Source organism: Sebastes fasciatus, chromosome 18, assembly GCF_043250625.1.
Source record: "Sebastes fasciatus isolate fSebFas1 chromosome 18, fSebFas1.pri, whole genome shotgun sequence".
NCBI classification, from domain to species: Eukaryota; Metazoa; Chordata; class Actinopteri; order Perciformes; family Sebastidae; genus Sebastes; species Sebastes fasciatus.
Genome location: NC_133812.1, coordinates 5,552,717 through 5,565,090, shown reverse-complemented (window position 1 = coordinate 5,565,090; position 12,374 = coordinate 5,552,717). Strand labels below are relative to the sequence as shown.

Sequence of the window (12,374 nt, the reverse complement as noted above, 5' to 3'; positions counted from 1 at the left end):
TCCATAGCATGGCACCTGGTTCCATTCAGTCCGTGGGTTTGCCATCAGCCATCTTTGTAGCTCTTTTACTGGAACCACTTGGCCACTGAATCATGGTTAAAATTATGCACCTCAACTGATGTAGTATGTAGATATTTGGAGAGCACAAATCTGCTACGAATATACATAAATGAGTATGCAGCACTCTGTAAGTGTATACGCCCTCTGTTGTATTCTTACAGTATTTGTATTTCCTATCTATTCTGCAGCCAAGCTTTACATGTTACAATGTCAGAGGACCGTTATCATTAGCTCTCCTGAACTAATTGCCTAATAACCACATCATCAATACAACGAGAGCTGTGTTTGAAGAGCAGCCGATGAGGTACAAGCTGCCTCCTAAGGAGATGAGACAGATAAAGGACAAGAGACGAAACCTCCTCTGATTTAAATGTCAGATCTGGGAATAGACAGCGAAGGTTTGCAGTCTTAATTAGTACCACTGGAGCTGGTTTCTAATGCAAACCGATTTCTGGGGCTGTACTCCCAAAGGAGCTATCTTACCGCTAGGAGGCCTCCTAAATGGAACTAAAAGTTGGGGGGTTGACCCTGTTGCTATGGATGACATCATGTTAGGTTTGCACAATTGATCAAAATTTTATCGAAATTGCAATATGGCCATCTGTAATTTGAATAGGAAATTGCAATATTTGTTAAATGTGAAATGTGTGTCAAAATACCATTTAAAATTAAATATTGTGGTGCTGCAGAGAGGTCCTGGCCTACACATCATATTCTACAGACTTCCGAAAACATCTTAGATTGGTACCCACAAAAATCCCACCATAATCATTTTGTTTTTCAATGAAAATGAGAATGATGATGTAAAAATGATCATTCCCTCTTAATATCGCAAATCATATTGTAATCGCAATATCAGTCAAAATAATCGGTTAGGTATTATTTCAAAATCTGACCTAAATATCAATTTAGGGGTCTTTGACACAAAAAGGTTGAGAACCATAGCTCTAACTCTAACTCTCATTCTTAGGAGCTACCTTTCATTGCTAAAATGTTCTGTGAATTACTCTTAAACCAAAAACTAAGAAGCCTTAAAGTTAGGACTGACAACTATTATTTTAAGGAGTATCTCCTAACTTAGCCAGTTTTAGCTTTTGGATATTTTGTGAATATGGCTACGTTTTTAAAAGATAATATTTAGTAGTAATAAGTAGTTGGATAAAAATTAGAGATTTGAATCAATGTCTTTCTGCTGGAGACTCTTATTCAGGTGCCTCTTCTGTTGTATCCACAGATTCATCCTTAACGGACAGCGGCTCCAGGACCCAGTCTTCTGTCATAGTCACAGAGAAGATGCTCGGGAGTAGGAATCCCTTCTCTGGGGAGACGGTTCACCTGGAGCCACCTTCCTCAGCGAAGATCCTTCTTGAGTGCAAGCACCCCGAGCACAGGCCGGTTCATGTGCTGGACACGGAGCAACCGCTCGACAAGCACTTTCAATCAAAAAGCAGCCAGGACAGCAGTAGTGAATGTTCAACAGGGTTCAAGTTTAATAAAGAAATCCCTTACATCCCGCCAGTCAAACATCCCATCCCCTGCAAGATACCCAATCACCCTGAGGTGTCTCCCATCTGCGTAGACAAACAGGACATACGACCCCTGTACACCTATGACAAGAAAACCTCCATAGCTTTGGATAAGACAGACCTAGAAAGTTTCCCATTTGGTAACGGAAAGGTCACCAAAAACGGGAAGAAGTACGGCAGCATAAAGAATGTAGAAACGAACTGTCTGTCCATTCTTCAGAACCACAGGACCTTCTCTCTCTGTTACTCAGAGCTGAGAAACTGCTCAGCAAAGACAGAGCTGGAACTAAGCCAGAAGGACAGTAAAAGCCCCATCCTGAGGACCATCTCCTCAGCCCCGTCACCCATGGCGGAGGACGAGTTTCTTGATCCTCAGGAGGAAGAAATGGGCCAGGACAGTGAGGAGGGAGATGTTGGTGAACTCAAAATCAGGTACGAGGACTATCAGGAAAACAAGACCGAGAGGACTATAGTGGCCCAGCAGGAAGCACACTACAAGTTCTTCCCTAGTGTCATCCTCTCCAACTGCCTCAGTAGGAAGAAAGCTGGGAGCAAAAAGCTGGCTGATCCCTGCAGCAAGCTTGAACAGGCCCAGCCTCGCAGATCTAGGCTAAAAGTGTATAAAAAAAGGTTGGGAATGGCGGGACAGAGGAACAAATTAAACATAGATGAAAGCTCTACCTCTGATAGCCAGGTTAGCACTGGCCTCACCTCAACCCCACCTGCTTGTCCAGTGACATCAGACACGGAGAGTCTTAGTGGTCCGGTTTTGGAGGACAAGTCAATAGAAGAGGCTGAGCCAATTGAAGATGTGCCAATCATAGAGGGAGAGCCAGTCACACAGGAGGAATCAGAAAGTGAGAAGAGTTCTGTAAATGAACAGACAGAACCACTTTCAGAGCCCCCTGCCACCACCGTTTCCGATCTTTCTGAAGAGGCTAAAGACTCAGCAGAGGATAGGTTAAGCCCATTACACGATTTATCAGCTAAGGTCACATGTACTAAACCTTCAGCACTGCCTGGTAGTAAATACACCCTGAGGGCCAAACGGAAGATGCTCTATGACGGCGAGGATGGAGAATACTCAGGTGCCGCTCGTTCTAAAAATCCAGCCCCCGTCAAAGAACGGTTCAAGGACACCAGTATCCCCAGTGGGCAGGAAGTAAAATACCAGAAACGGCGTAAGAAGGAACCCCCTATCATCATCAAGTACATTATTATCAACAGGTTCAAAGGACAGAAAAACATGCTGGTAAAGATGTCCAAAGTGAGTGCAGAGGAGCAGTTGGTGGTGCTGACGCCAGATAAGATAGAGCAGTACAATAAACTAGCCCCTCTTAGGGAATTCTGGCCCAAGGTGCCAGAATCCACTGCCGTCAAGTTTCCCATCGCTGAGCCAAAGGCCAAGAAACAGCCCAAAAGAAAGGTAAAGATCAACGCCACAAATAAGAAAACAGTCAGCAACTCCCCCAAACCTCGGGTCAGACGGGGTGAACGGGTCAAAAGGACTAAAGGCTGTCAGAGAGGCCCAATTCTACCCTCTCTACCGCCCCCTCGGCCATGTTACTGTGAGCTAGTAGATGACCATGACATTGAGTATACTGATGTCATGGTAGAGTTGGGCTACCTCTCTGATAGATCCCCAAGCCCTACATACTCAACACCCCCTCGTTGTTGGTCCCCAAGCGACCCTCTCATGGACACCGGGAGTTCGGAACAGCTGATGAACCCACTCAGTGACCCATGTCTTAGTTCTGCTTTTCACAAGCCACACGCGGTGTCTTCAACCAAAGGAGCACAAAAGAAGTGTCAAACTGCCAAACCTAAGAAATCCACAGGCACTAGAAGGAAAGTAAGCAAGTCTGTTACTAAGCCTCAGGAGGAAGAGGAACCCAAAAAAGAGAAATCAAGACAAAGGAGTGGTGCTGCTCCAAAGCAGAGGAAGAAAGCTAAAGATACAGCAGAAGGAGGCACCGTCAACAGTTCTACAACCCCCACAAGACCTAGAAAATCTCGCAAAAAGAAGACTGAGGAACCCAAAAGCCATGACTCAAATAAAGACAAGTCCCAGCTCCTGTTCCCAGAAGATGAGCTACCTCCTTCCGAGAGTTCCTCTCAAGACGTCCCTCCATTTCAGCAGCCAGCGAGCACAGATGGCAACAGCCAGGGCAGTTCCCAGCCAGCATCTGTATCAGATTCTAACTCAGTAGCCCGGTCTATAGAACCAAAGGTTGAGGACTGTGAGACTTCCATCATGGAGGTCAACCAAAGCTTTTCAGCACCGGCTCAGCTGAAGCAGCAAGGTTGCCAGACTGCTGTGGTAAAGGCTGAGGCTTCACAAGAGGAGTGCAAGGCTCCTCCACCTCCTCTGGCTGGTAGACCCTTACTGAAAGACATTAAAGACTCCCATTCCTCCCCACACTCAGGCCCTAAGAACGGGCAGATCCCCACGCTCTCTGAGACCCCCTCTGGCTTGGCTGTCCTCAAGCAGCTTCTCCAGAAGAGGCGAGAGGGACAGGCTCTTCCTCTACAAGTGGTCGGTAAAGACAGCCACTCCACTGCCATAGCTCAGGCCACAGCACTACTAGATCCCACAACTAAACCAGGGAAATCCAGAAGAGCTCCCTCCACCACTCCACGAAAACCCAGGACCCCAAAATCTGCCACTCCCAAGGATAAAAAGCCCAGAATCAGGAAAGGCAAGGCAAGTAGCACTCAGCCAGATCTGTTAGTGAAGCAGGAGGGCAACTTGTCTGACGACTGCCCCATCTTCCTGTCAGACCCAGGCCTGGACAGCTGCAACTTCATCGAGGACAGCCTGTCCCCAGAGCTCCCACACAACTATACCTTTGATATAAATGCTATTGATCAGACTGAGTTCTCCAGCCCATACAGCGGCAGTCAGTTTGTCCTGACTGATAAAAATTTACCAGTTAAGTTCCTGAGTGATGTCAGCCAGGAAGCTGTATCTGCTCTGGCACTGGGCTTTGAGAGGAAGCCTGATAGGCTATTTGATTCTGGGGAGGAGCTTCAAAAGGGCTCTGACTGGCACAAAGCAAGGCCCGTCAGCCCCGACCTCTTTGATAGAACCGAGAACGGGGAGTCGGTATCAAATCACCTCACATTCCTCGACTCAGAGAAAATGAAGAGCAGAGAGTGGGACTTCTCTTTAGGTAAAGCCCATACACTCAGCCCCTTTCAAGACTTTCACTGTGAGAGAAAAGAGCTGCTCTTTTCCGTCTTCGACCCCGTCCTACCTTTGCCTTTAAGCTCTGCATCATTTGTCGACCACGAGGGCTCCCCGACAGGGGATCTCCTGGAGGGCATTGATGGACTGACGTCCACCACGCCCAGTAGCTCTCCACGCTCCATCAGCTCGCTATCCCAGGTGAGGGCAAGCCAGCCGCTGCGGGGAACAGGAGGTGGAGCCCACGTCCTCAAGCCCCTGATGTCCCCTCCAAGCCGGGAGGAGATCCTCAGCACTCTGCTGGACCTGGAGATGTCGGAGGCCACCTTCCAGGAACCCTTCTGCAGCAACCCCTCTGATGCACCAGGGAAACCAATGTAAGACTATATGCACCATCGGCACAAGCTGAAGTAATAATTACATTGAAGGTATCTCGCATATGAATAAACTGTGTGTGGACTAAATGTATATAGATAAACATATATCTGAAAAGCTACCGATGTAGAAAATGGAGCCTGACTGACACATCAGCATGGCTGATATTATTGGTTGATTTTAGTGTCACAGATTTATTTTATCATATAATTCAGCAGATAAGTTGTCCAAATGTGCCCTGCGGCGTTTTTGACCACTAGTAGTGTTATGGAACCATGTCCTCACAAGAAACAAACAAGTTGTGAAAACAAAGGATCATTCATAAATAACAACAGAAGGCTACTGTTTCAAATGAAAGAATAGGCTACATTTATTAATCAGAGGACTCACGTAAGAACGTAGCACTTTCAGAAAATATATTTTGAATCTATGAACGATTCTCAAAAATCAGCTGGGGGAGGCGCGTAACTCTCTCTCTCTCTCTCTCTCTCTCTCTCTCTCTCTCTCTCTCTCTCTCTCTCTCCCTCCCTCCCTCCCCCCCTCTGCTCAGTACATATCTGATCACAATTCTTAAATAACCAAATTGAGGAGATCCTTATGAAAAATATTAGAATGTCAAAATGTAAATCAATACATATATCAAATCTTTTTTACTCTTACTATTAAATATCAATAACTGAGAAAAATCCAGTATCAGCCGGGCTCTAAATAATGCTACAGGGCTTTATTTAATAAATCACTTGGCTTTGCATAGTTCTCCACTTCTGAAGTTGTAATGAATTGTAGTAATAAATGAAATGTAAAGATGTCCGTTGATTGTCTTCTCTGTAGGGAGGTTGGCGGCCGTAAGTTAACGGTGCGTACCAGGCTGACTAAGGAGCTGGCAGAGTTCAGCGGAGACCTGTGTTTGGACGGCCTCCATTTCTGGAAGACGGCGTTCTCGGCCATGACGCACCCTGCCATCAGTATTTACTCCTCTTCCCTAGCCCAGGGAGCTCCGGCCTCAGAGGCGAATAAAGAGCAGGCCGAGCTCGACCCGTCCTCAGCCGGTGACAAGAAGGTCGTCCTTCTGCCCTGCAAAAACCCACCAAGCAGAGAGCGTGTGCAGCTGTGGCTGGAAGCCAGGAAACAGTATGAGAGTTTACAAAAAGGGCTGCTGAAGAAGGGGAGGGTCGGGCTGGATGCGGAGGGGAACCCGGAGCAGCCAGCTGGGAGCAGCTGTCCAGCAGTGAAGGTTGAGCTGAGCGAGAAACTCTCCAGTATCAGGACCCAGAGGAGAAAGAAATGGAACCTGTCCTTAATCATACCTCCCGTGAAGAATACCGGCTCTCACTGTAAACCCACAGAGTTGAGTCCCGTTTCAGATGAAGACCGTGTGGATATTGAGCAGCAGGGCGGAGAAAGTCATGATGATAAAAGCACCTCTCCAGAGTCCCCCGAGCTGCCTCCCTGGCAGCAGTCCTGTCAGCCCAGCCCCGTAGGGCTCAGCCAAAATAGGCAAAGTGAAAACCCTCCAGAACCGCTGTCACCTCGGCTCTCCAACTCCCCGGAGAGACTAGGGGAGAGACTTAGCCCTTCGCCCCTCCATGTCAGTAACAGGGAAGAGGGGAGGACTAGTCCCCACCTCCTTCACAGCACCCCCTTTTTAAGGAGGAGGCGGAGAAGCAAGGAAGATCTGGAGCCAGTGTGCAGCACGCCCATATCTGAGGGTAAGAAAACAGCTGTTTCACTCTGAATCTGAGAGTGTGGCAGGAATTTATCATAGCTGAATCATTTTTTTTTTTTATTATTTCTAATTTGGGCAAATCTCCTGCATGCAGTCCTCTTATTAATAGTCATTGTTTCTTAACTGGTCTCTGCTCCACATGTCTATTATTCCTGCTGCAGAGGATCCCATTTCTCAGAGAATCCAGCAGAGGAGGAGAAGCCAAACGGACCCACTGAGAAGAGTGTTACTGACCACACAGATGAAGGTCAGACCTCAAGTGTTGAATTTTTTTTAGACCTGTTGCATGCTGTGCACGGAGAGTCCTACTGTATGTACCTGACATTATGCCTCCAGCTTGTTGCCCTGATGAAAGTCAGTCCCTCTTCCACTTCACTTATTTGAATTTAGCCTTAAAGGGACAGTGTAGAATTTGGCGGCATCTAGTGGTGTGGTTGGAGATTGCAACCAAATGAGTTCCCCTCCGCTCACTCCTCCCTTTGTGGCAACGTGAGCCGCTGAGTGCAAAACCACGGTAACGCCGTTCGCCTCGCTCAGAGGCCATCCTCACCATAATAACACTACTTTAGGAGCAAAGGAAGTCAGACGGCGGCTGGCGGTACCACGGTTTAACACTCTGCTGCTCACGTTACTGCAGTAGGAGTAGGAGAACTACGGTGGCCTTCAGGTAATATAAAAACATGCAAGTCTCTCTCTAGAGCCAGAGTTTGGTTTGTCCGTTCTGGCCTACTGTAGAAACATGGCGGAGCAACATGGCGGACTCCGTGAAGAGGACCTGCTCCCTATGTAGATATGAAGGACTGATTCTAAGCTAATGAAAACATTCTTATTATCAGGTGATTATACACTAATGAAAACATAGTTATGAATATTATATTTCTGCCAATAGATCCCCCCCGAAATGTTACAAACTGTTCCTTTTAATGTGTGTTGCTTTTCATATGATGTGCCTTGCTCATTTACATGTCTCTTATGTGCTCTTTGGCTTCCACAGAACCAGTTTGCTGCTTTGAATGTGCCAAAGAAAGAGAACTCTCAGATCGAAGGGCCCAGCATAGCCAACTCTTACGGCTTCAAGATCAGCATGCAGAACCTGCAGGATGCCAAAGCTCTGCATGAGGTGAGCCGCCCCGGCCTTCTCTTAGACTCTTTTAGGGTGGAAGACGGATTACATCAGTCCAATATTCAGGGTTGTCTGTATGTTTTTGCATACATTACAGCTCCATACATACATCAACATAGTTAAACATTTTATAAAGCTAAAAATGCTGTGTACTATATTTACTCTGTATCCCAAAAACATGCATCATTCTGTGACATTTTACATTTTTTGCACACATTGATGATGTCACTATCATCTCATTTATCATATAAGAAATACAATTCCAAGCACTTTAATTTTAATTGAGAAAGATTGTGAAGTTGAACTGTTCGGTGTTGATCTGTGCGACCTGTAGTTGTGCTTAGCTGCTTTTCTGTTTTATTTTAATGGAGAGAAAGCTGAGAAGAGGGCAGACAGAGAACATGGGAAGGTTTGAGCAGGATTCAGGACTCGAGTATCTCTTGAAATGCAAACTAATGTTGAAGTGGCCGCTCCGTGGAGCCGGTACAGCCTGTTAGCATTTGCACTCAATATTCCCACCATTTAATGGATGCTCTCATCCAAAGAGACTTGGGAGTGAATGCATCAGTAAAATATGCTTCAATTACTCCGTCGCCGAAATAGTAAGCAGTCATTAACAAGGGGTGAAATATTCAAGGTCATGCTGCTCTGGCGATGTTCATCCTGCAACTAGAAACCATCAGATAAGAGCTGGGAAATAAAGCGTAGTGGTGGTGGTGGTGCAGGGTGTGATCCTTCTTTTCTGAGTTAACAAACACCATTCTAACAAAATCCTTCTTCAGGCTTCACATTGATGTTTCCTCCCCTCCCTCTCAGGTCCAGCACCTAACACTGATGGGCATGGAGCTCCATGCAAGAACCCGACGTGACCTCGAGCCTGACCCCGAGTTCGACCCCATATGTGCCTTATTCTACTGCCTCAGTTCTGATGCTCCCCTGCCAGATGTGGACAGCACCCAGCTGTCAGGCGCCATCGTGGTGGACAAAGACCATCAAAGTTGTGATCAAGGTTAAAATTCACTTTATCATAGCGCTGCTGGAAAGGAGGATATCTTTACTAAGATGTTATAATGTTTAGTATTATTCCAGTTTCAGTGCCTACGTACCGTCAGACTGATGAATCAGTGTTCAGTTTGTTAGTGAAGACTGACAAGATATGTTCATCAGAACCTTTTTTTTCCCCCATGACTAAGACGAGACGATGACGAGACGGCACCGGGGTCATTAAACACAAACGGCAACGATATCAAACACGCTATATCGCACTGTGCGCTGCGGTGGGTTCGGTGGGTGCGACTGAACTGCGCATCATTAATGCGCACCGTCAGTCAGGAGGACTCAAACTAACTGCAAAGCTGCATTCTTAATCATTCAACCTGTGTTTTTCATCACATAATGAGATCGAATTTTAGGTGAAATAAATTTGATGAACAATCTGATGACTAAACAGGACTAAGATTAAATAAAGAAAAAAGTTAAGAGAGAAAACATTTTGACTCGAATCAAATGACTTTTCGGTGACTAAAACTATGGGGGATAAAAATTACTAAAAAACATTTTAAGACTAAGATTAAATCTGAAATAGCTGCCAAAATTGACACTGTGATGAATGTGTTCTCAGCAGGTCACAGAGGAGCAGCGCCCCTGCTGGTCAGGTCGGGCGTCTCTGGGCTGCAGGTGACGTACGCCACCGATGAGAAGATGCTGTTTCAGGAGCTCATCACCATCATGAGGAGGTGTGTACTGTATGTGTGGCCAAGCAGGTGTTAGCACAGCTCCTTCATATACTATATCATATCCATGCTCATAACTAGAGGCTATATCTGTTTTTTAAAGCATTATTTGGGTTATGAAATATTAATCTAAGCAGCTTCTTTGTAATTAATTCCTGGCTCTAACATGGCATTGTTGTCAGGTTTGACCCAGACATCCTGGTGGGGTATGAGGCGCAGATGCGATCCTGGGGCTACCTCCTCCAGCGGGCTGCAGCGCTCGGAGGGGACCTGTGTCAGCAGCTGTCACGAGTGCCAGGTAGGGCTGACCGTCGCCAGGGCTTCTCCTCTAATAGCTCATATGCATGTGTGAGGAAGCAATCAGAGTTCAATGCAGATACACTCCCATCACATCAGATTCTACAACCCTGATGGTGTTGTGTTGAGTAAAAACAGAAAAAGAGCTGTGAGGATATTTGATGATTTAGGGGTACTTTCAGACTGCATTTCATCGTACAATCCTGTGTTGTAGGATGACAGTAAATGAGCCTTGAACGAGGTGAAGGAGCACAGCACGGCGTCCTGCAATTAAACCCATTGGTGGTCCTTAAAGTAGGCGAGATTGGAGCAAATATGATTTTAAAAAAAAGTTATTTTTATAAAACGGTCGCTATATCGTGACAGTCGTTCATGAAACAGGTAACCTGAAAAAAATCATGTTCCTCTGTGTCCTCCGGTGCTCCTAACGGCATCTGCAAGATTTCACAGACCGGAGGAAAACAAGCATTCAGAGCTGATCTGAGGTCTTTTGTCTAGCTGCCGTTTATGAGAGCCGGCTGTCAATCACTCGTGAACTCTGATCAAACGGTCAAACTAGGCAGCGCTGATCAAATATGAATCAATATTCTGTTACTGTAATGACTATTTGTCTCCTCAAATGTTCTCAGAATCTTCTTGTAGTGCACGGTTTAGCTGTAAAATGAGAACATTGTGAAATCTGTAGACGGAATGCCAAGTACCGGTCACATGACTGGAGCACAGCCAATAGGAACGCTCTCTCAATGAAATGACCTGTGATTGGTCAAAGTCTCCCGTCACGGGCTAGCTCTTTTAAAACCTGAAAACAGAGCCATGAGGAGGAGCAGAAGTCTAGTTATCTCTCAGAACACTTGAATTACACTTATGGAATTTTTGCCCAATGATGCCAAAAATATACTGCCTACTGCCACTTTGAGTCTTCCCCCGTTGAAGTGGCAGGTGGGCGACTATTAAATGAAATCCTCTCTTTTTAAAGGAGGATGTGCCACATCTGGGCAAATCCATAAATTGACACTGGTGCTCGTTAAGCTCATAGCTGCATATTGTACGTGTTGAGGATTTTCAGGAGTAATTATCGGTGTGACAGTTGGAGTGTGGCTGCTGGAAGTCAGGAAGTCCACTCAGACTGAAGTGTGTCAGCGCACTTTTATTTTCTCCTCTAGCAAGCGTTTGTTTTTGAGCAATCTCTTATTCCAGTCTGAAGGCAACTATTAGGTCAAGAGAAAGTGTGTGTGTGTGTGTGTGTGTGTGTGTGTGTGTGTGCATGTACACCCACTGTAGGTACTGTAAGTACAAACATGTGTGGGCCTGTTTGTGTGTGTGTATACACGTGCATGGGAGCACAGATGTGTGGGTACAGCACCTGTGTATGTGTGTGTGTGGTAGCAGCTGAATGGAGAGCCTCAGGCAACCCCTTTTCCTCCTCTTCCTTTTCCTCTTCCTTTTCCTCCTCTTCCTTGTCCTCGTCCTCCTCCTCCTCCTCGTTCTCGTCCTCCTCCTCCTCCTCCTCCTTGTCCTCCTCCTCCTCCTCCTCCTCGTTCTCCTCCTCGTCATCCTCCTCCTCCTCTGTAACTGTGTGTCTGGCTCTGTGCGTGTCCTCAGGTGACTCCAGAGAGAACCGCTTCGCTGCAGACAGGGATGAATACGGAGCCGACCACATGACTGAGATCAACATCATCGGACGCATCACCCTCAACCTGTGGAGGGTGATGAAGACTGAGGCAGGTGTCCCGGCATGACCTCCCCCCTCCCTCTCTCCCTCCCTCCCTCCCACGCACACTGCTGTCAGCCAGCAACACTCAGAGATTGAGCTTGTGACCTACTTCCTCTCCTTCCTCCAGGCAGGACTCTCACCAGCGATGCTCTGCTGCCACCTGATTTAATTTTATATAAGGCGTTATCTAGTCCTGTTATTGAACTATGAACTATGAAATATAATCTTTGCATCGCATATTGGCAAATAATTGCTGAACATATTTCACTAAAAGTAGTTTGAATTTCTTTTACATTGCCTCATCCTCCACATATCCAGTGAGTTTTCTGGTTGCTGTATTGTATTTCACCCTGTGGATTCTCTGCTCAGCTTTAGGCTGAGAGCTCACTCACAACACACCGGGGCTGCGGTCGAAAAGTCCTTTTCTCTTAGGAAGGTTCTTAACGGCGTGAAATGACCCGGAAGTATCTCAGTAGCAGCGGTGATAAGAGCTTTTCGAATCCTCTAAATGCTGAGGAAAGGAGCTTCAATGCTTCCTTTATTATCTCCTTTAGCATAGGATACACTGGAGCATCCTTTACCAAAGGAATAGAGAGAGAATAACATCCCACAATTCCTGAACAGTGAACAGTA

The 12,374-nt window shown here is 46.3% G+C and overlaps 1 protein-coding gene across 3 annotated transcripts in view; it reads left to right on the top strand.

Moving 5' to 3' along the window:
- Positions 1–12,374, top strand: part of rev3l (REV3 like, DNA directed polymerase zeta catalytic subunit) — an 84,364-nt gene that overhangs the window by 58,968 nt on the left and 13,022 nt on the right. For 2 of the 3 annotated variants that reach the window (XM_074616084.1, XM_074616082.1), the window contains exons 13-20: positions 1,295–5,150; positions 5,980–6,857; positions 7,036–7,121; positions 7,869–7,994; positions 8,814–9,006; positions 9,619–9,733; positions 9,913–10,028; positions 11,630–11,748. In XM_074616084.1, coding sequence (XP_074472185.1) covers positions 1,295–5,150; positions 5,980–6,857; positions 7,036–7,121; positions 7,869–7,994; positions 8,814–9,006; positions 9,619–9,733; positions 9,913–10,028; positions 11,630–11,748 — 5,489 coding nt within the window. The remainder of the gene's footprint in view (positions 1–1,294; positions 5,151–5,979; positions 6,858–7,035; positions 7,122–7,868; positions 7,995–8,813; positions 9,007–9,618; positions 9,734–9,912; positions 10,029–11,629; positions 11,749–12,374) is intronic. The other variant, XM_074616083.1, reaches the window with a different exon arrangement.